At 50.6% G+C, this 22,953-nt stretch overlaps 1 protein-coding gene across 1 annotated transcript in view; it reads left to right on the forward strand.

The window, feature by feature from the left end:
• The first annotated feature begins 391 nt into the window (after nucleotides 1-391).
• The window catches only part of LOC122363974 (ADAMTS-like protein 4), a 38,790-nt gene continuing 16,228 nt past the window's right edge, over nucleotides 392-22,953 (forward strand). The window contains exons 1-3 of the mRNA XM_043333880.1: nucleotides 392-469; nucleotides 753-855; nucleotides 2,698-2,843. Of these exons, the coding sequence (XP_043189815.1) occupies nucleotides 455-469; nucleotides 753-855; nucleotides 2,698-2,843 (264 nt within the window). The 5' untranslated portion in view covers nucleotides 392-454. The remainder of the gene's footprint in view (nucleotides 470-752; nucleotides 856-2,697; nucleotides 2,844-22,953) is intronic.

Consider the following 22,953-nt stretch of genomic DNA (forward strand, 5'->3'; position numbering starts at 1 on the left):
TGATCGCTAAAACACGGTGGTGCATTACATGCACGTTCTGCAGACACTAGCTTGCCCTCGTCTTATATGATTGGCTGTGTGATGCCTTAGGCGTTACCAGCGCAGTACAGCAGACAAGTAGCTGTGACACTCAGAATAAAGCTGCAATGCCATTGTCCGTGATCAATGGCTTGCATAGCGAACGTCTTGCAGAAATGGAACAGACAATCGGAATGAATGAAAGACGATGAATGGGATCGATGAAGTGCAACTTACTTGACATGGAGAATGTGAACGTGACTTTTCTCGCTAATCAGTCACAACAATTGACCTGCTTCATGTAAGAGTATAGCAACTTCGGTGTTGAGTTCATTTTGGTTTTCGTTTCAGCTGGGACCAGCCGCCGTCAAGGGCGGAGACCGGAAGACGGAGGCTGCGGCCCATCCAATGTGTGGGCAGTGATAAACGATTTCATATGTGTAACGAAGAGGTGAGCTATCCTTCGCTACAACACCCGCGATTTCCAGACAGCAGAGGACCATTATTAGTGAATCTTGTTTGAATGAGTTGTTTATCTTACAGTTTAGGGGCATTGATTTGTTTGTTTATTAGGGTTTACGGGCGCGTCGACTGCGGTGGTCATTTTGCGCCCATGTTTAAGGGCATTGAATGACGATCATGTTCTTATATGACCGTGACCACCATATTTTGAGGGGCTGTTCAGTTAGATTGTGTCGAATTTGTGCTCACTGGTGAAAACTGACCTGTTTCAGGATTGTCCACCTGAGGCCGGTGACTTTCGGGCAGAGCAGTGCGCTAGCTTCAACGAGAAGCCCTACAAAGACCGTCTGTATCGCTGGCGTCCTCACTACAGCAGTGAGTCTCAATCAGATCGCAGCAGGTCAAACCGCTCAACGCCTAACCACAAAAGGACACCGGCTGTCCTTTCCCCGTCAGCTCTAATTGCTGATCTCTATCGCTCTCTCATCGCATCACACCTTGTAATCCAGTTGGCACCTTACCTGGAAGGCATTCCTCATGATCAGTTTGCTCTGACGCTTCCTACCTGACCCTCATCCCCGCCCTTGACCCTGCGTCCCTCTCGCCCTGCTGCCTACGCCCACCCCTACCCCGCCTCCTCGCCACCCCGCGCCCGATGTCATCCCCTCCCTCGCCCCCGCATCGGTCCCCACCGATTGGCGTGTTTAACCTCCGAGGTCGTGTTATCCCGTCCGTCTGCGGCGGTGCCAGCGTCTGCCGCCCCACCGATCATCGGCCGCCGGCCGTCTCCGTAATGTGCCACCCGATTGGCTGTTTATATCATCTCATGACATCGCCGGAACGAACGGGTGACACGGTTAGACCCCTGCCTCTACCCCAGACCGGGGGAGAGAGGGCGCGACGGGCTGACTCGATTAATGAATGGTATGGCCTGACCTTTGAATAAAACACATTGGACCTGTCATGGAGGTCATTATCTACATGGTTTCTGACAACAAATGATCCAATTAGGCGAGATAACAGATTTGATCGATAGTAGATCCGATTATGATCGGTGTCCGCCCGACTCGCTGCTCCTCTGGGTTGGAGGACCCCGACCCCATGCATGTAGTGCGCGCCCACCTCCTATAGGGTGCGGTACCTGGCCGCTAGCCAGCAGCCATGCATCAAATATAGGAACGGCCGCGAACCGGCGTGGTGGGCTGGCAGGTACCGACTGGCAGGTATGTCGACCGAAACGCTCCCGACTCAGGGCGTGCTTATGTATATGCATGTGCGCCGGGTGGGCGGAACGCTGGCCGCGCGGTGTGGTGGCTAGCGGAGTCCGCCGGCCACCTTTGTCACAGCGCTGGGAGACTAGATCTGATTTCGGTGATGTCACCACAGGCCTGACCTGTCGGGCGGTTGGGGCAGTCTGTCATCGTTTCCGGCGGGGTATAAGTATTGGAGCCTTCATATGTTTGTTGTTTGGGTGATTTGGTCGGCAAACTTGCAGCTAAGGTTCGCACTTCTCGGGTGTCTCGTGTGACACATAGATCGACGGCTGTCACAATCGGGCAGCTGATTGCAACCGGAAATTATGCTACCTGACCCGACCTGCGCTGTCATCATCCGACGTGGAAGCTGACCTACCCGCTGACCAAGCATAACGTATGGCTACGGTTACTGACCTTAACTCTGATATCCACAGTTTACCCAACACCTGCCAGTGAAATAACCCCTTTACCTGACCTGACCTCTGACGTCAGAGCTGGATCAGATGACCTTGTTGCTAACCTGATCCGACTTTTGACCCTACCCATGAGTGACAGTAAAGCGTCTGTGTTTGTTGACCTTGCGGAAGCTAGCGCACGAGCCAAAGTCGGAATAGCCGACGACCGAAGCCATGTCGCGTGGTCGCCGGGAAATCGTATGGGCCATGACCGGCAATGGCCCCGGGCGGTGCTACGCCGTGGATGGGTGGTGCCGGTGAACCTAAGTGAGCATGATAGAGAGCAGTGTCTGTTCAGTACGGGCATTTACCAGTCTTAAGTCTGAGCCTTTCGCCGTCCCTTTCTGTGACCACTGGTCGTTCTTGCTCATGAAAGTTTTTTTTTCCTATTTCTAATGGATAATTTTCTAATTTGCCCTGACATGACCTCTGACCTAAGCTTAGCCCTGATCTGTGACATAACCTCTGACCTTACCTGACCTCTGACCCGCACTCTGACCCGGCAGCCAAGCGGCCGTGCTCGCTGACCTGCGGCCCCGAGAACGCCTCGTTCTACGTCACTCTGCGGCGACGGGTCATAGACGGGACTCGCTGCAGTCCTGACGGGGGCACCGACCGGGCCGACCACGTCTGCGCCGCCGGCCACTGCAAGGTCAGTCACCGACACACTCTCTCTCCCCCCCTCTCTCTCTCTCTCTCTCTCTCTCTCTCGCTCTCTCTTCCCCACACCCGTCCCTCCATCCGACCGTTCTTCTAACAGCCCCACACACCTCTCCCCGTGTTTCTTTCATCCATTGTTCCTACTCCGCTCCGCTTTACACCTCTTCTCTTCTCTGTTTGCGTCTTTTGTGTCGGCCCGCCTCTATTTTGGCGACGCACGGTGGTCGTTTACGCCAGCCAGTCCCTGTCGAGGACAGCGGACGGTTTTCGTGGCCCATGAGTCGGCCACAGCGCACACAAATCAGGCGGTGCCGGCGCGGCGCGGTGGCGAATTCCGCGCCTGTTTGGCCGGCCGGGCTCGCGGGCGGCGGTTTACGGCCGACTCTTTGGCAGCCGGCGGCGGCCGACCGTGAGCGGCTGTTGGCAGCTGATAGTCAGCCGACGTCAGCAGCTCCTGAACACGACCGCCGCCGCCGGAAGCGGGATTAGCGCGGCGGGACGTGGGATGGACGCGCGGGAGGGGGAGGGGCTGATGGGTGGGGAGATGTGACGGGTAAATCAGTCAACTTTAACTGAGGTATAGGGGAGTGGGGAAAAAGACGTCAGGCGCCGCAACAGCTGCTCACAGGATCATAGCCCACGTTTCTTGGGCTTTGATCCTGGATCTACCAGTTGTTTCTTGTTCTTTAGTACCTGTTCGTGATCTTTGGTGATGTCAGTATAAGTTTCCTGATATTTCGCGGTTTCATAACATGTTTCTTGAAGCTCCGACGGGGTTGGTATTTCTCTATGCGGTGCCCGTTATGCTCGTGGTATGTCCTGATGTTTCGTGGTGTGTGTCTCCAGATGCTCGATGCCATTAGATGGTGTTCCGTGGTGTTCCGTGGTGCTCCATGATGTTCCCTCACGGCTCGTGATGTCCATCCGTGACCGTGGCGTCCCGATGAGATCTCCCAACTCCGTGACCCGCTGCTCGTGGCCGGCCCGTTGTTCAGTTCGTGATCAGACACATAAGTGTGGTCGTGATTGGGCATCAGGCGCTGCGCTGAACCGTTCTCTGTACCTTGTGGCGCAGCCTCGTGATGCAACCCATTCTGAGAGTTATCGATCGTGATCTAGATCACTCTGGCCCTGTCGTACAAACCAGTTTCTGTTTCATGAGGCTCTTAGCACTCTAAACGTGTTTTACTCCAATCTGTAATCATGGGAGCCCCTCCAGGTCGCTAAGTTCTAAAGCTTTTACAGTTTGAGACACAGCCTGTTATTTTCTCGATCCCTACCCGCACCTTCTCATCAATGGTTTCAATTTTCATATAAAACATACACTTTTAGTTATGGCCTAGTTTGAACTTCGACTGGTTTGGGATTGTAACTTAAAAGTATGTTTGATAGGTAGGTATGACTAAACCAAACTTCGTCCTTTCTTCAGTTCCATTAGGCTTTATGCCTACTGGAACTGATCGACTTCTAACGCTTTTTCAGTCTCAACTCAACCCTAAATGAACACCGTTTGTATGACATTTTTATCTGCCAACATGGAGGCGATCGTGCCCACATGTCTCTGGTTACATCGTGCGAAGCGTCTGAGCTTTCGTGCCCTTACCCTTCTTGCTAATCGGCCAGCCGTCTTTCCGTCACCTGGCACCTCGTCGCCCTCTCCCGTCCCCCCGTCCACGCCTCCGCCAATCGCCGCCGGCTCCTTGAGGTCACGGCCAGTGCGACAGACGGGGAGGGGGGGGGGGAGGGGTCCGCCCGACACCAATCAGACTGAATGTGGCAGCACACACTGGTGTCGTCGGCCAAACGTCTGCCGGAGGGCAGGGCCGGGCTCGGCTGGGACATCAGACCGAACACGCAGAGGGACTAAGTTCACCTGTGCCAACGTGGTCGGGCGCCAGAATATTAACACGCGCACTGCAGCGGGTCTGAGCCGAACACGAACTGCAGGGGGGGGGGGGTGAAAACAACCCCCCCTGAGATCTCGAAAACGGCGCAACGTAGCGACAAGCGGTAAACGGCGTTGGATAGGTTAAGATGAGATCGACAAGAAATACAAAGATCATTTTTGGGTCAGGTCAAAAACGAGGTCACCAGAGGTCACCGAAGACAAAATGTTACGATTTTCACAACAGGAATTTCGCGGTAGTTTTTCTTGAATAACTTGTCTTGCACACAAGACAGAGGATCGATTCGAACGCCATCGTTCTTAGCTCGTCAAGGCGCATCGAATGATATATAATATGACCTCGAAAGGTCAAGTTGAAAATTTGACCTCAGGTCAAGGTCATGACCTGACCGAAATAGGTCATGTTGCATATCATTCGATCCGCATTGACGAGAAAAACACGATAAACGTCGAACGGAGTATCTATCTCTACTCAATCTCAAGTTATTGAAGAAAAACCGCTGGTGACCTCAGGTGACCTAAGATGACCTGGAGATCACCTTCCAAAGGTCATAAGTGATATGTTTCGGTGAAATCACCAACAGGGACCTGTAATACTATGATCCTGAGCGTATTGAAGTCATAGGATGGCATTCAGAGTAAGTTGAAATTTCTCCCATTGACTTATAATGGGCCGGTCGCAAAAATGACCTGACCTTAGGTCATCGATATAAAAATTCCGAGATATACAAGTTGTAGCTCGTGATGACTTTACTATTTCCTGTGGGTTTCAAGATCATATCTCAACAACTGTGGGCTTGGTGGGATTGCAAACTTCGAAATTTACGTTTCGAGGTAGGGTCACTTGATCTGACCTGGTGACCTGACCATAGGTCACCTGGGGTCAAAATTTTTACTCAAGGTGTGCAAAAGTTGTGAGAACAGGTATGCAAAATTTGGCGGCGCTACGCGCCGCCGTTTTCTCGCAATTTGCGAAAAACCACAGGGGGGGGGGGTTGAAAACAACCCCCCCCCTGCAGTGCGCGTGTTAATGATGCTCGGAAATAGGGACATTGGCGAAGCGATTAACTTTTCCGGTGGCCTCTGTTGCGTCCGTTTATTCGAATTCGATGGCATTTGTCTCAACTGGTGAGCTTGACGGGCAGTTTGCCTCGCCACACCAGGCTTGTCGCACTGTCCTTCGGTATGGGCTTCGTCGGCGACACCGGCCCTTCCTTATCCTATCCATCATACCGGACACAGGGCGAGAGAAAGGTACCGCTGCAACAAGGTCTGCCGTCCGCTGGGCGTCCTCTCCGCGCCGGGTTCGGCTCGCCCGCGTCACATATGGCGCGGCGTCGACAGTGGCGCAGTGTCGTCTGGAGGGCCGTGACAGATGTGTGGAGTCGTCCGCCGGCGCCCCGTGGTGTGGTCAGCGACACGTCTGCAAGACAATGGAACGGTCAAGGAGGTCACATACGGGTCAGAGAGGTCACGGATGGGTCAAAGAGGTCACACCAGGTCATGTGACTGGCTGTTGAGCCGTGGCAAAGTGGCAAAGTTTCGATTATCACCAAATATTCATTGTCTGCAGCGCGTTTCCGGGTGTCCAACCGTTTGGTTTGCGGAAGGTTTGGTGAGACATGCGCCACGAAATGACGGCCGATCTGAAGGCCTCGTACCTGGTTGAATGAACAATCAACACCGTTCTCGTACCGTACATTCTGTCCCCAATTCCAAATGAGCACCTTGACTGCTAGGACGTTGGCGGCAGACAGATTGTGTTGGCTGTCCTCAGAGTCCCATGTCCCATTCTCCCTACTTTACCTTCAGTCATTCAGCCAGGCACATATAAATCGCAGCACGGCTACAGCGCGCCTGATTTTCCTCAAACACGTGAACCCGCACCGCGTTTCGGTCATCTGGACGCACATGAGCTAATTGTGGCCCGTGCGCTGCGCGGCGCCGCCCCGGCCGGTATCCTGTTACTGGTGAACTGGTGTCATGTGCCGGTGGACCGACCGACCGACCGGTGACCTGCCTCGGCGGGAGAGGGGGCGTGGTCGCTCGGTATAGGACGGCTGGTGTAGGTCAGGGGGATTGGTTTGGGAGGGAATTACGGCTGTCACCAAACTTCCCGGCGTAGCAGTTTCTTGGGACGGTACGTAAGTGCACATAAATGGTGAAATCCAGCCGAGTTTTCATCATCGAAAAGAGAATACTGTAACTATAAAGGCTGAAATTTACATAACACTGCCTAAGATGTTAACCGCCGAATCCAAATTGCCTGAACAGTAAACTGCACCAAATTCCGTAGTCTGTTACTTATGAAGCAAACGACCCATGTGCATGTTTTCCCAGTATGGTCGCCACTTGTCATGGCCGCACTATATTTTAAAGGGACTATCCCACCTTCTAAAATGTTGTTAAAACCAGTTAAATTGTGCCCGACTTTATAGATTGGATGACCAGGAACACGGTTCTGGCATTTATTTTTCATTAAACATCTTAGGCTTCCCATATTCCAAACACAAACTTTCAAATATGTGACGTCACAGCCCAAAATTACCTCCTTCCCCAGGCCACATTACTGTCATAAAGCTGATTCTTTTTACTCTGTAGGCACCACAACAAAGTTCAGACCAAGTTTTAAGCAATTTTTCAACGAACAAACCCATTTAACCCTATTCCTGGCGGGGGGGGGGGCCTCAGGAGCCCCCCCCCCCTGAGGTTTTTTGGTTATATCTCCCAAACGCGTTGAGCTAGGAAGCTCAAATTTTCTGACTTTTCCTAAAAGGCTTCTACGCAACATGTCTGAAAATTTTGAGTTGATCTGACCTCAGGTCAGGTCACCAGAAGCGGTTTGGTGACGCTACCTCAGAAAAGTTTGCAATCACGCCAGAGCTAGAGTTTTTGACCGATCAATTTCTTCTCTTCAGGGTTTAGTTAGGGTACCAGTATGTGCAATTTGTTTATCTCGGAATTTTGATATCGGTGACCTAAGGTCAGGTCAATTTCGCGACCTCCCCATTATAAGTCAATGGGGGAAAAATCAACTCCCTGTTTTTACCACTAAAACGGGTCGGAATGGCCCCATATACCATACATGACTTCATATACGATCAACCTTCACTACCTTGAGGTCTGTTTTGCTGTTGGGCAGCTGTGAGGTCATGTGACGTCATCAAAGGTCACCAAAGGTTTTTGGCCAATAACTCCGTACAGGAACAAGATACAGACGCGTGGATGGTCTCATTGTGTTCAGCTCGTCAAGACGCATCGAATGATATACATGATGACCTCGAGGTCACGTGACCTGAGGTCAACCTTTGACCTTGACCTTTCGAGGTCAACATATATATCATTCGATGCGGATTGACGAGAGGATCACGATGATGCCCTTAGTTTGTTCCTATCTTGACTAATTCGAAAGTTATTCGAGAAAAACTCTCTCCATATCTAGTGCCGCCATTTTGACTTTTTCGACCCCTGTGACGTCATCTTTGACCTGACCTGAAAATGACCTTAGTAAAAATTGTAGATCTTGGCCGTGCGTATCCGATGCCGTTTACTGCTTGTCGCTATCTTGCTTCGTTCTCGAGATCTCAGGGGGGGCCGAATCGGCCCCCCCCCCGCCAGTTTCTTGTCCCGGCGGAGCCCGCCAGGAATAGGGTTAAATCAGAATGACTAAACGAGGTGACGTCACACTAACGGTCGCTCCATGTTGAAGATATGGCCTTACACAAGGCCCATTTTCAAATGAAGGGAACGAATTTCTTCAACACCAAGAGGCCGCGGGGGTTGCAACCTAGATAGATAGTGGTTTCTGAACCTCGCCGCAAACTTGGCTATCTCAACTCAAACCCCATGTTAAAGGTGGGATAGTCCCTTTAAATTGGCAGTCATGTTGATCGAATGATTAGGCATGCGCGTACTGACTGTCGCAGCTGAATGCTTACTCACATTTTTCCTTTTTAAAAGGGAATGGATTACTACGTCGAAATCGGCTGAGCGTGACGCTTACGGGCAGTGTAACAATCGCTTCATTTTTGCTGTCGACATGTCTGTTGGTTTTGAGATGTGGCCCCTGCTGACTACAATAGCCACAATAGGTGAAGTAGCTATGAATTCCTTGATTGACGACAGCGATCTGATGAGAGGCCTCCATAAATCCAAACCATGTGCAAAATCCATTGAAGTAAGCGGGCTTGCAATTTGTTCGCCGTCCAATCAGTGCTCGTTAGAGCATTCCAGCCATTTTCCTGCTGATAGCGTATCACCGCTAAAGACAGGTTTTCACGCGCATTAGTAGTGAGTTCTGGCTCATCGAAGACTTTGTACTTACATGAGATGCTAAGTGGCTTTTGTAGGGGCGAAACATCCGTCTCTGTCCGATCACCTGCGAAGTCAATTCATTTGATGGCAACTGTTGCCGACAGTTTTTGTTATCTTAACTTTGCAGCCCATTTTCCGTAACGACTACATGCGTTTGTAATGTTTCACGACTCACGACCTAATGTGAGCCGTGCCTCTTGCTCCATATTTGAAACATTCAGCAACCATTTCAGCAAATGGGCCGACGATGAAGGGTTCGTGTTCGCATTTGCTGGTTCCGGCGGATTATCCCTGATTTTTGTGCGATGCTTATAGGTTTGAGATTATGCTGCAGGTGCAGGGACTGCTTCTTATCGGAAACGTGCAAAATTGACGGATTCGACAGGACGTCGGTTGACAGGTCTGCGTTTACAGGAAGACCGATAATCGATCGAAAAATGCATCAATAACGATCAGATTTGAAAGCGCCTTGTTCAGCTAAGTGGTTTTCAGGATTGCGTCGCTAGTCACAAATTGATTGAACATGCGACTTTAGTTCAGGATGAACGTTATGTTGGCAATGCGTACTTTTACTGCTGGACAATATATCGCGACTGCTTGCATCAAAGAGGCTGGCCGCCTGTAGACAATAGAGTGTCACGATGGTATGGAATAAAATGCTGAACAAGCACAACATTTATAATTAAAGTAACATGATATACAGTTGACGAGAACATTTTTTTTTTGACGGGTGAAATCCTCGACGTTCGGTTCATGTGGAGGTAGAAAAAGTTTATTCAGTCCATAATGCATTATCCTCAAAAGAAATGGGATGCGATTTGAACAGCACTGGCAATTTATACCTACAATGTTGACCGCTCATGGCAGCCAGTGAAGGCCAACCACGGTTTTATCTTAACGTGCGAAATTCGTGAGATTCTCTTTGACATAAGAAGTAAATGCCTATTGCCTACATACAAATTACACATCACTGATAGATTTTTCACACATTGTGTCTCGCCGTGTCATTTACACCACAATAGTTATTACTGTTCTTAATTATTTATTATTATATATTTTTTCGAAATTCAACGACAGGACATAATGCAGTACCGTCGATTAGTTGATGTGCTTTCATACCCTGGATGCGCACATTTTTTTTTTTAAATTGGCTGTTTTTTTTGTTGTTGTTGGGAAGTGGTAATTTCCGGGGAGCTTCGTAAGCTCGCCTGTAACGTCAGAAGCCTACAAATACAGTATACACCGTACCAACACAATAAATCGACTCGCCGACCAGTCGCGAACTTACGCCGCTCCTGCACTTGGCAACCGGCAGCCTGGCACCAGATATTACATGCCGTTGATCGACCACTTGCAGTTACGACCCTTATCGTTATGATGTCGTTATGCCGTTACACGGCTATGACGCTTGGATGCTCCTCGTGCAGGGAGCACTCCGCAGGCTGAATGCTCGTCAGTAGGGGATGCCTTTAGGGCAGCCTAACGTGGTTATGTAATTCCGTCAGCTCTGCTGACTCGGTGAATGACGAGAGCCGGTGAAAAAGAAAGATGCCGTACATTGTCGGCCGGGCTACTTTGATATATCGCCCGCCGTGGACAGGGTGTCGAGGTCGAGGTGTCTGGGGCTCGGGTGTGTCACCACGGAGTCGCCTGAGTGCCGCCGCGCCAGTCTCCTTCTCAGCCTGACCGGCAGGGCTCCACTAGATGACACGCTTGTTACGATTTCGCGTGACGTCGTTGGTTGTTGGGTCTCGTCCAGAGCCGACACCCCTCCCCCGCTCCCACCTGGAGCCCCCTCTCACCCCGCCAACCGACAGACTAAATCGGCGCTACCCGACCGCCCGGCAGCGCCTTCCACGGCCACCGCCTCTCCTCGCCTGTCCGCACATAAACTAGCTGCCATCGCGGCGGGTCATATAATATTTGACAGCGTCTGAATGGCGCGTCTGTCGACGGTGGCGGGCGCTGAAAGACGGCGCCGGCGGCGGCGGCCGACAGCCGCTGTGCCCGCCGCGGCCGCCGCTGACAGATGACGAGTTACGAGGTGGGACGGTGCTGACGGACACCTGCAGTTCGGCGCCTCATTGAGAGCCGGCGGCCACCCAGGCGGGCTCCCTGGCCCCGCGCGGGGTCAGAGAGACGGTTATCGGGCGGTGTGTCGGAGGTGGCGACATCTCTACCTGGTGAGCACAGGGCTGAAGCTTTAGTTGGGGAACGGACTGACGGTGGCAGCACTGGGCCGTCGGTCTCCGGACCTCGCTGAGTTTCGTAATCGGAATCTCTTGAGTCCTCTGAGCCCGCTGTGAGGTCCTCTCCGACCGCCGACGGGAGAACGTCCCTCATATTGGAGTGAATTCTGAGAGTCTGGTGGGTAACCTGACACGGGAAGACGACCATCTGAGGTCAGTGTAAGGTCACTTCAGGTCAGTTCGAATCCCCTAAATCTTCGGTATCTGTAAACTAGAGTGGGAACCCTACTACTTCGATGTAGCCAGCAGGCAGGTAACTATGTTTAACCCGGCAGGCGGTGGGCCTACCAGCCACCTTCCGCGCGGTGGGGGGGGGGGGGGGGGCACTTTTTTGCCCCCCCCCCGTATCTCCGAAACTACTGGACGGATCCGGAAAATTGAAACAGTGTCCGATAGCCCTGTCAAATTTGTTGTGGGAAACCAAATTTCATTGACCTCGGGGTCACCGATGACGTCACAGGTCAGGTCAAAGATAAAATGTTTCACCGGTCACGGGGCTTCTAGGGAAAGCGCTATAACACCAAGTAAAACGCATTTTGTCGAAAATCAGCGATAAGGCATCAGTTGTCTAGTACATATGTTGCTATTAGAGGTCACTGGTCATACCAGGTCAGGTCACAGGTCAGGTCACCAAAGGTCACCAAGGGTCACCACATGAGCCCAACTTTACCTACTAAGGTTATGCGATGCATGTTTTATGGCCAGTTTTTCATTTCCAACTCAATGGTGTTGGTTATAAGACCATCAGGTACGGTTTAGGTCACTTTATGATGGAGGTCAGGTCAAGGTCAGGTAAAAAAGGTCAAATTTCAAAGTTGATATTTTTGCATAAAATGGGTATTGATTCGATGCAGCTCGTCACGGGGAGTCTAATGGTGGTCTTTGTTTTGCGCTACGAGGTCTAGAATTGCTAAAAATTGAGTTTGAAAATTTGACGTCATCAATTTTGAACAGTTTTTTCGCTATAACTTGGCCAAAAAAAGAGGTATCGATCTCAAATTTGGTATGTAGATAGAAGGCGGTAGGAACTATCACATATATTCCGGTTTTTTTCGAAATTCAAAACACTTTTTGGATTTTTTGGCTATTATATTCAAAAATCTATTTGTTTGATTTGTGGGGGTCAAAATCCAAAAAATTCGAAAAACCGAAATTACAGTTTTGTAGCCCTTTTAATTCCACACCTTTTATGTCTCAAACATTTTTCTGTATCTCTAAAGCTATAGGCCTGACAGCTCTTCCCGCGAAACCTTTTTTGGGTCGAAAATGGCAAAAATGACGTCACTCTGACGTCATTAGCGGCCAACCTATCATAGCCTTTGGAAAATTTTTGGTCACCATGTGCGCTAGCTGCTCCCGGGAGGGTACTGAAAGTTTGGTGACGATCGGCGCAGCGGTTCTCGAGATATATCGAAAAAACTAAAGGGGGGGGGGGGGCAAAAAATGCCCCCACCCCACCGCCTAGAAGGTTAAGCCATTTTGAGGCGATGATCAGCATACAATTGGTAGGTGATCAATGATCTCAAATGTCGTTCATTACACCAATTTTCTAAGCCGTACACCGTACGTTTTTGGTAAACCATGCATTTAACAATTGTAAGGAGCATTTAATTTTGCTCAATGTCACCTTCCTCCTCTTATCTCATCCGCAGCGTCGTCGGATTTCCTAGACAGACAGGCTCTGTTCTTGCAGCACAGCCAAATGCGTCGGTACTCCTGCCGACATGTTACAGTTGGCATCAAATCGCCTCCACATTTCACATCCCCTCATTCTCCTATTTGTAATTCACGCCAACAGTTGCGGGGTGGCCGGACATGGACGTCCTATCAGAGCGTCATAAATTCGGCCGTATATCTGGGCTAGTTTTGGCTCGGCGGCGTCCGCTGCTGGCGGCATTTCCGGCCGGCGCTGGCCCGTCAGACGGGCGCCATTCCGCTCGACCCCGGCCAATCGCCACTCATTCGTTACTGGCCGGTTATAGAAGGCGCAGGGCGTGGGTGAGAGTTAAGGTGAGACTGGAGGTGAGAAGTGAGTGGACAGATTAGAGGCTCATGGGCGATCCTCTCAGGGTACAGTCATGGCCGGTGTGGGCGGTAGCCAAGGAGGGAAGTCTATTGTCAGCTTTCGGGATCAGCTTCCCTTGAACTGAGTTCCTGACGTCACCGACTAAGCCGAGCTGCACAAGTGATCGGACCAACAGTGATCCATGCGCCGCCTTTACCCCTCCCTGTCCCCTCCGCCAGAGTGAGTCGGCCGTGCCCGAACCCCTCCTCTGGCGCCAGTATAACAATGGAACATGATGGCCCAACTGTCTGCACGGAGCTGACCTGAGCTGCTGACTGCCAAACATAGTCTGAATGACAGACTGGCAGTCTGACAGACTGCCGAACATAGTCTGACGGGCTGGTGCCGCCGTGACTGATGGAGACCGTCCCAAAGATCAACCACCGCCGCCGCGGCTGGTCTGCAGGGAGCGGTCAGCCGCCGAATTTGGTAGTGTCAGGGACACGCTCCATTGACACTCTTAGCTGCGATTGATGGTGCTACATGGAGTGCAATTTCGGTCCGGGAAAGGGCAGCGATGAGTGAGCATACGCCATCAATGTCATGGTTTTTATCGGTATGCTGTTACGTAGTCGGTGTATCCTAAAGCACACCAAGAATCCCGAATGCTTATGTATTGTTTTACTATTTCTTTAGGGAAACATAGATGGGGGGGGGGGGGACAATGCAAACCACATGATTATCTTTTTTGTATTCCTCGTCTCGATAAAGGATTTTATTTGCACATGAATAGTCATGAATGTGTTCCGGTCAAGATCTTTCATTCCCGTGCGTTCCCTCTTTGGAAGTGTCTCTGTTCACATGATAATCAGCCCACCCACTTTGTTGGTCGCCCTAGTCCCTATCGTGTCCATATTCGCACTGTTTGCTGCAGTTACAGCTTTATATCGCATCGGACACATCATGGCGATCAGAGAGGGGCCTTTCCAAGGGACCATGAATGGCGCGCGCATGCTGCTGCTGCTGTGTGACGATAGGCCGTGATTCACCTTCAACCATAAGGTAGGCCGTCATATGACAGAAGATATTGTTAAAAGAGAAATAGAGCTTGGAGTCATTTATATTCCGTCAGATAGTAGGCCAGAACTTTACTAACAATAGCACACCAGCTCACGCTGTAAAACCATATGGAGTTGACTATTCAAATGGTATATTGAACAATGGTATTGTTATAAATAATAATGTAACTTGTTCGGTATGTTCCGGAGGGATCATTTAGGTATATCCGTATTGAAACTGCCAGATTGCCCTCTGAATTGATTTTCATGACAATATCGTCAGTTTTGTTTCCTAAAAACATTTAATTGGACATTTTTGTCACTGTATGTAACAGCCCCATAAAATATCAGATCCGGCTATTGGCGTCTCGTCTCACGTTCCATCTATCATCTTCCATCTCTCTGATCCGGTCCGTGACTCTTCCCCCTCCCTCCGCTCCTGTGGCGCCCTCCTAAAGGTCACCGACGCGCCGCCAAAGGTCGCGGTGACGGGCGCGCATCCGTGTCCGATTTGGACACAACCTCGTCGGCACGGCCGCCGGCGACTGCGATGCTCAGGCGCCACTAGCACCAGGCGGGTTCGCGCGGCGGCCGACAGATGTCAGCACGGGAGCCGTCGGGTCGGAGGCAGGTCGTCGCGACGTTTCCATGATTCGGCGGTCGTCGGGCGGCGCGGGACGTGCTCCGGTCGTGTTCCAGTCGTGCTCTGGGCGTGCTCTGATCCTCGTGCGCTGTGCCGGTGCTGTGCTCAAGCCTTGAACTCGTAATACGGCGAGAACTCCCAACTAGCAGACTTCTCTTCTGGCGGTCGTCCGCGGTCCGTCCTCACATTTATCACTCGTGACTTTTGGTCCACGTGTGGTCTCTTGACACTCTGAGGTCATCTGCTTACACCCGGCTACCGTCTGTGACCCGCTGACCTGACCTGTGACCTCGGCGGCTGGTCAGTGATCCGCTCATGGGGAGCAGCATGTGAGGAGAAGACTCGTGAGACACCCATTGATCCGACATGGGGTTCGGAGTGATTGGAACCCTGCTGCTGCTGCAGCTGCTCACGGTGAGTAACTACGAGCGCAGGTCCTTTCTTTAGGAGTAGGCTATCACCTAAAGTGGTTATGTTGAAAACAAGGTGTGTGAGTTTCTTTCGTCCAGCGGGTGTGGATGGATCTGTTCATGGTCAAAGGTTACATAATACCTAAACACTAATTATGTAAAATAAAATCTAATAGTTTTGTTATGTATGATGTTTTTCAATTCGTCAATTGTTTTCAATACAACATCTTGTTGACTGTAGACAGCTACCTTATGCCTGTTGGCACGAAGTAGCTTCAAAGCGCATCAATCTAAATATTTTCCTCTGTATCCGTGCGGTGGTCATGAACTTTGCATTGGTATTCCGCACGCTGTCCTATGGATGACAAACGGACCTGGATGTCACCAGCGCAGCTCCGAAAGGCTTGTCTGCAACAGCTTTTATTGTCTGCAGCGACTGGCAGTTCCGTCTCAAAATCGATTCATGCCGTGTTGAGCGGTCGGCGAGGCTCTGACTGACTAAATGTCCAGTAGCCGACTGACAATCGGCTCAGGGTCTGCAGAGGGTGAATTGTTTACGTTAGTTTCAACATGATCCAGATGATCGCGACATTCATGCTAACAGCTCATCCGGGGTGAGGGAAGTGACTGCATTTTACCCCAAAAATTATGGCGCTGAATGCTGATGACTGATCAATGATCATCGCTCAGATTTTGCCCAACACCGACCTCACGCTTGTGTTATGTTTTTACCCTATATGTATTTGCTGTCTCTGCTGCCATTTAGGCTCAAGGCTGGCTCTGTTTTCTATCTCATTTGATAATATCCGCTGTGACATTGCACGCTATCATCTGTGATGGAAAAGCACCTACACCTCATCATTAGTATTCAGCCTTCTTCTGTCATGTTTAACCATTAACAAAAATCACATGCCACTCGCAGCACTGCTGGCTGCTAGAATCCGGGGATATGAAATTAATGCGACAGGTTTTTATATGGACTGACCAGTGACCATGGTGTTTGTCGATTGGTGGTTGTCCACAAACTACAGTGAGCCTGATTTAATGATTAAGGTCCGACATTGCTGCATTGTTTTGGTCATGAAACTCGTTTACTTGATGATAAAATTGATTTATCTCATTAGATACTGTAAGTACCATGCGATGTCACGACTCGGAAATACAGAGTGCTGAATCGGTAGCCGCTGACTGCGAGCTATACCTAAAAAGTGCAGCCATTCAATTACTCACGACAGTAACAGCAGGCATCTGTCAAATCGTGCCTGGCATGACGATAGCGAGAGGAGGCGTTGATAAGTCGACACTGGTTAGTGGTTAGGCCAAACCTTTACCGGGGGCTGTACTGTAGCATGGCTGGCCAGGACAACGGACGCCTCTAGGTGTTCGTTTTGACTCGTCTAGTCTAGCCTATCGTTATGATGCGTCTTCCCGTCCGTCGTCGCAAGTTTAGCCGTCCGTAGTCTTGACGTGGCTAGCATTCGTTATGACGCGATTATCCATCCCTTTGGACGCGGCTATCCGCCCGTCGTGGTGCGGCTATCCGCCCGTCGTGGTGCGGCTATCCGCCCGTCGTGGCTCGGCTAGCCGACCGTCGTGGTGCACCCGGCCGCCCGTCCCGTCGGCGCCGTCGCCGTCACCCTTCAGCCCTATGTCAGCCGTCGGCGGACAGGAGAATGCAGGTCATCTAAATCGGCGGCCACGCCGGCGCTGGCAGTGAGCGCGGCCAGAGACGGCGCCGACCTGGAGCCGGGATCAGCAGTGACGGACGACATTGTCCCCATGACGCCCAGCCTCGCCCCGGCGCGGTCGGCTCGACCTGGCCTGGTCTGCCCGGTCGGCGCGCCCAGGCTAGGGCCGGTGTCAGCCGTAACTTTACAATCGGGTGACGGGTCCCGGATGGTCACAGCTGAGGTCAAATGGCGGTCAGTACGGGCCTGGCGGTGCTTGGGCAGGGTGTGGGTAAATTTAGCTAGATGACGCTCACAACAATTCTTATTATATCCCTGCCGCACTTCAACCAGGAGTCAGAATGATGAGGACAACTTATTCGGTGCGACTTGCCCGCCCGCCTGCAAATTTGCTGTTTGTTCAAAGATCGCAGGCTCCATCCGTTGAACATGACGTGTGGCTGAAAAATGTTGTGTCGCACATTTCCACTTGGAACTTAATTAGCCAGTTTGCCAGTTGAGTTGTATGAATGGCCGACAAATATGGCATGAGGCTGTGAACAAATGGCTAATGCCTGAGGCGTGCCATATTTCATAAAGGGGTCTGTGGGGGAATCCGGTTCTGTTCCTGAGTCGTTCATGACCGTAACAGGCATTTAGAAGGTAGCCGAGAGTCCGTCCCGCCGGCTAATAATTACAGGATGAATCAATCATAGCATTTCTCCAGCAACTCGCTAGTTTTATTTATATTACAAACTCCTGCAAGTAACCCGGAAGATGGAGTCGGCTGCGATACGATACCAGACAAGGCATGTGACGTGCGTCTTGTGTGACCAGCCGTGTAACCGGCGCCTGACCTCGTGGTGACCTGACCTCCATCTCCACCGTGGGCCATTCTCCGGTGTGTCCGGGACCGCCGCCCCCGTCGGTCAGTCGCGGGAGAGTCGGAGGGCCACCGCGGGGGGCCGGTGGAGGTGAGGCGGCCGTCACTCTGACACGGCATTCACCGGTGGTCTGCGGCAGTATCGGGTGTCATCTCCCGTCATTTACCCGTCGCCTCCGCCTGTCATTCACCCGTTAGCTCAACCGTCACATGTCGGTTACCACCGCTCACCTAATTCCATTCAGTACCGGTGGCCTGTGAGTGTCACCGACGGTAGGTGACACTGGTCAACATGAAGGAGGTGAAGAACGAGTTCAGTGTCTCAGGTATTGGTCCGTTTTCTTATTCATAGGCTAATTTTACTAGACGTTGTAGTTAGCGACATGTTACAGGAATAAGGCCACATTTGCGTGTGCAGAGGGTTAACAGGTCATAGTTTAATTAAAAATCGAGTTTTATATACGTCCATTCACTCATTCGTTCGTTCGTTCGTTCGTTCGTTCGTTCGTTCGTTCGTTCGTTCGTTCGTTCGCTCGTTCGTTCATTCGTAATTCCTTCATTCATTCATTTATGTGAGCTATGCTCGGAGAGCTTCGCCATCCATTTCATCAGGGCCACTGACTGTCACGCTTTCCGACTCACTTCTTTCACCGGACACATGAGTCTCCGGCGCTGCTGGTTTGTATCATCTGCGGCACATCTAACACTGCTGGGTATCGGCACTTCATTATCCCGTCCCGGCCGGTGGCGGTGTAATGGTCTGTTTACACCTAAACCGTGTGTAGCGGAGTATCTGGCGGAAAAGGAGCGATACGGGATCCGAGGGGAGAGACCGCGGCTCGTAGGTATGCGATATCAGATCATACCTGGTGGGAAAGATGGAGCTATTTTTTTTTTTTTTTTTTTCTACGCCGCCACCCATTAATAGGTGACCAGGAGTGCCCCCACCCTCGAACCCAGCGACACACAGTACCCTTACGTTAACACCAGAGAAAAACAAAAAAAAAAGCAATGTCGCGGCACTCCCAGCTAAGAAATGGAAAAGAAATAAAAAGAAGACAAGAAGGGAGCGAGGATGTAGGCATGGTATAATCATAAGATAGAAAGTAGTCAATGTGCTCATAAGTCATTGACTGACCCCCCACTACAATCCCCAATAAAAAAGGTTAAAGTGATCATGGGAGACCCAGCCATGCAGAGAATTTAACATTTATACAATTTTCTGAGTAATATGCAAAATAATATATGCATACATTATCTGGTCATTTTAGCAGTTTGCTTTTGCTGGAGCCAAGTGAGACCCCGCAGCTAAGCAAAGCTTGTTGCCGCTCGGTCTCACCGGTTCCAGCGATGGTTATTGGGTGATATTTGATACCACAATAACACACGGTAGGACGTCAATACAAAACACTTACATGTAACACAACGATGTAAACAAACAGCATACATCAACGTACATTCGTAATGCAATAAGAGATGTAAATAACATACATCAACATACAACCATTATTACCATCATCAATGGTATTATCAGCAAGTGTGTACCTACATATGTATTACTGGTCATCGTACCTGGGGTACAGTGAAAGAAGTGATAAAAATTGAGCTATTGAGCTATTTGTGGAGAGTTGAATGAGGTGGAATAAACACTTTCACTGACCAGTGAGTATAAGATCGGCCAGCCGCGCGGTGGTGTTTGGGGAGGGTTGGAAATGATGAAGACTCGATTACCACCGCATGTGGAGCAGGGAACTACTGGTGTGTTATTGTTGGAGGGAGAGATTTTGTGTGGCTGACCGGACGTATACGGCGTCAGTGGCTCCGTTGTTATCCTTGATTAGAAGGCTAGCTGCAGTGCACTGCATTTATGAAAAGTTAATCTAGTTATACGTGACCTAGTCCTTACAGGCCTAATTGCCGCCCTTTTTCTCCTATCCACGTGCTGGCGGGATCCTAATTAATGCGCGGGACGGTCGCAAGCTTACGTGTCAACTCACACCCCGTCCCGTCCACTGGCCTATATGTCAACCCCACGTGTCACCCCACACCCCGATTCCACGTGTCAACTGACCCAACCCTCATCTGACCTGTCAGTTTTCACGTGCCATCCCGTCAGTGTTTTATATTGGAGCACGTATTTCCATCAACACAGTCTGCACTGTCATATTGCCGGTGCAGACATGTTGCAGAAATACTCAACAAAAGTCATCACGATAGCCATAAGGCGGCTGTTGTGGCCGTGCAGCGATACCTACATCATTCTTATTCCATGTGACGCCGAGAACCGCCGATGAATCACCGGCAGTGATGGTGATAGGCCTCCCAAGTGCCCCGGCGGTCAATAGTTCATGTAGCAATAGACTGCGCTCCTCTATAAGTGCCCGAACGCCATCGAGTCGCGTCCTACCCGCATGCAAATCGGCTGTGCCCGTCTGTTAATACAATAGCTAGGTGAGACTGGCCCCCGTAGCGGACGACGGTTAGGGAGCCGATGAACGTCGGGCGCTGTTCGTTGTGCACTCTGTTCATGCTGCCCTGTGCGCTGTTCATTCATTGTGCACTGTTCAGTGTCCACCTTGGGTGAGGTAGGCCCTGATAGCGCGCTGGGGACTGATGTCATTCTAAGCTGGTACGCCCACACCGCATTACGTAAGCTGCAGAGAACAAGCTTTGAGAGGGAACAGGTGGGAAGCTGTTACAACGGGCTCTGCCGGCCACCAGCGCACGCTGATTGCTCTCAACTAGTGTACATTCGGTTCAGACTTTATCTCTTCTTGTGATGTTGAGTTTTGTTGTACATAAATTCGTTAGATAGAAATAACTTGGTCATTGAGCAAAGTGATGTGCAATATAGGCCCATGTTGCTTGCTCACTGTTTATTGTCCACGGAAGTTCCACTGTGCTGCAATACCTTCTGGCTAATGGGCCGTGTTGCTGAAAATTGTCGCGCTTATTGTCTCAACGTTAGTCTGATATACGATTTGAAGGTTGAAAGTTTGAAAGGTTCTCACTAACCCTTGGCAACTGCGCTGCAGTAATATAATATTATCTTTCCTTCCCGAATTATCACCGTCGTATATTGATAAATACGTTACGAGATGTGTTGCGACTGCCTGTCTCTTTATTTCATCAAAATCTGACACGGTACATTAATCTACCGCTGCTTATAAATGGCGGCGGCAGCCGGTCAGGCAGCAATTTAACGTTCAGATGGTTATACCTATCTTGAAGGGAAACCAAATTGTATCCTATGATAACGGTTTGTTTGCTTTACGATTGACGTTGCATTTGTGTGTGTTTTTTTTCAATTTCGGTTTGCCATATTTGGCTTATGTAGGCATACATCATATTTTAGCACATTTTTCAATACGATATCGTGCATTGTGTGACCGGAGATGGGATAGAGGAAGCGACCTATAGCTGTTAGCATCATCTCAGTGATATACGGTGACCAGTTGGCCGCGGTGACAAATCTGGACGGCTGCTGACTGACGTTGAGCGGTGAGCGGGCGTGACCCCCTGTTAGTACCTCCCTGACGACAGCCGGCCCATTCTGGCCCGGGTTAATTCGGCAGCGGGCTGACCTGGCAGCGGGCGACCAGCAATAACAACCCAGTCCGCATCCCCGGGCCCCTATCTCACCGGGCCTCTTTCCCCTTCGGGCCCGTTCTCCTCCGCAATCCGTTAGATACAGATACAGATACAGATAATATATTCATGACAAATCCATGGTGCATGGTTTTTCATTGGCACACGTCAAACATTTACAACACAAGTAAAAGACCAGGCATAAAAAGCAGCACTCAACCACTCGACCTGAGCTAACCATGCGCCTCACACTGTTCTTTCAATAGATGCTTTTTGAGCTGGCGCCGAAAGTTTCGCACGGTGACGTCAAACGGCAGAGGTCGTACTCACGCACTGCGCTATAACAGAGCCGCCGGCGACCGGCTTCCGTGCGGATTCTCGGCATCGCGTGGTCGGCAGCTCTGCGCGTCTCGTACGAGTGACGCAGGGTGTCACCGATGGTTTGTGCGATCGCTTCCGGCTTTCCAGTCGTAGTGACCCTGTGCACCAAACTGATGCGATGGTACTTAGCAAGGTTAGGGGCATTCAACCACTCCAAGTCGCACAGAACGTCACTGATGTGGTCGTATTTACGACGGCCGCTAATAACTCGAGCACCGAAGTTCAGCAGTTTCTGCACACGATGAATCTGAGTAGCGGTGCACGTACCGTATAGCGAGAAGCAATATCTGATAACGGAGTTCACGAGCGCTTCTACTACCACAGGCAGAGAGGCCTTCGGTATAACGTGCTTGGCGTGCATCAGACCGATTAGGACACCAGTACACTTAGCTGTCACATAATCGATGTGCGACCTGAAGCTGAGATGATTAGGATCCCCTCCCCCTTCAGTCGGGCGTCTCCGTCTATCACTCCGGGCTCCCTCTGCTCTCTTTCTGACCTCCGGCAGTGCTCAACGCCGTCCGAGCGGCCACGGCCACGTATGTTATCATGGGTTACGCTTTCCCAGACATCTTAGAGTCGTGAGACGATGGCTCGTCTCCGTCTTGCACCTGGCCGATGCTAATCTCGTGTTTGTTGAGAGAAGGTGATGTGGTTAGGAATCGACGAGTAATACATGCTCGTCTTTGTGGTAATAACAGCTTGGCATTTTGATATGTAAAAATTTGGAGTTGGATTTCGTGCACGACATCACGACTTTATCGTGAAATGTTTTGTCAGTCTTTTACTGCTGCTATTTTTGTTTCAGTCGGCTATCTTGTAGCGTTGCAGTTGGCTCATGCATGCTGCTGCCGGTCGTTTTGCTATCATCTTTACAATCTTGCACATTTCAGTTTCCCGCAAAAGAGTTAGCTTAATTACGCCAACTGTTCTCCCGTAGAGGGCTGCCATTTATTCGTTTGTAGCGGGCTGATAATGCCTGCTACATCTTTGTCATT

Source organism: Amphibalanus amphitrite, unplaced genomic scaffold (assembly GCF_019059575.1).
Source record: "Amphibalanus amphitrite isolate SeventyFive unplaced genomic scaffold, NRLGWU_Aamphi_draft 000650F_arrow, whole genome shotgun sequence".
Taxonomy (NCBI): domain Eukaryota; kingdom Metazoa; phylum Arthropoda; class Thecostraca; order Balanomorpha; family Balanidae; genus Amphibalanus; species Amphibalanus amphitrite.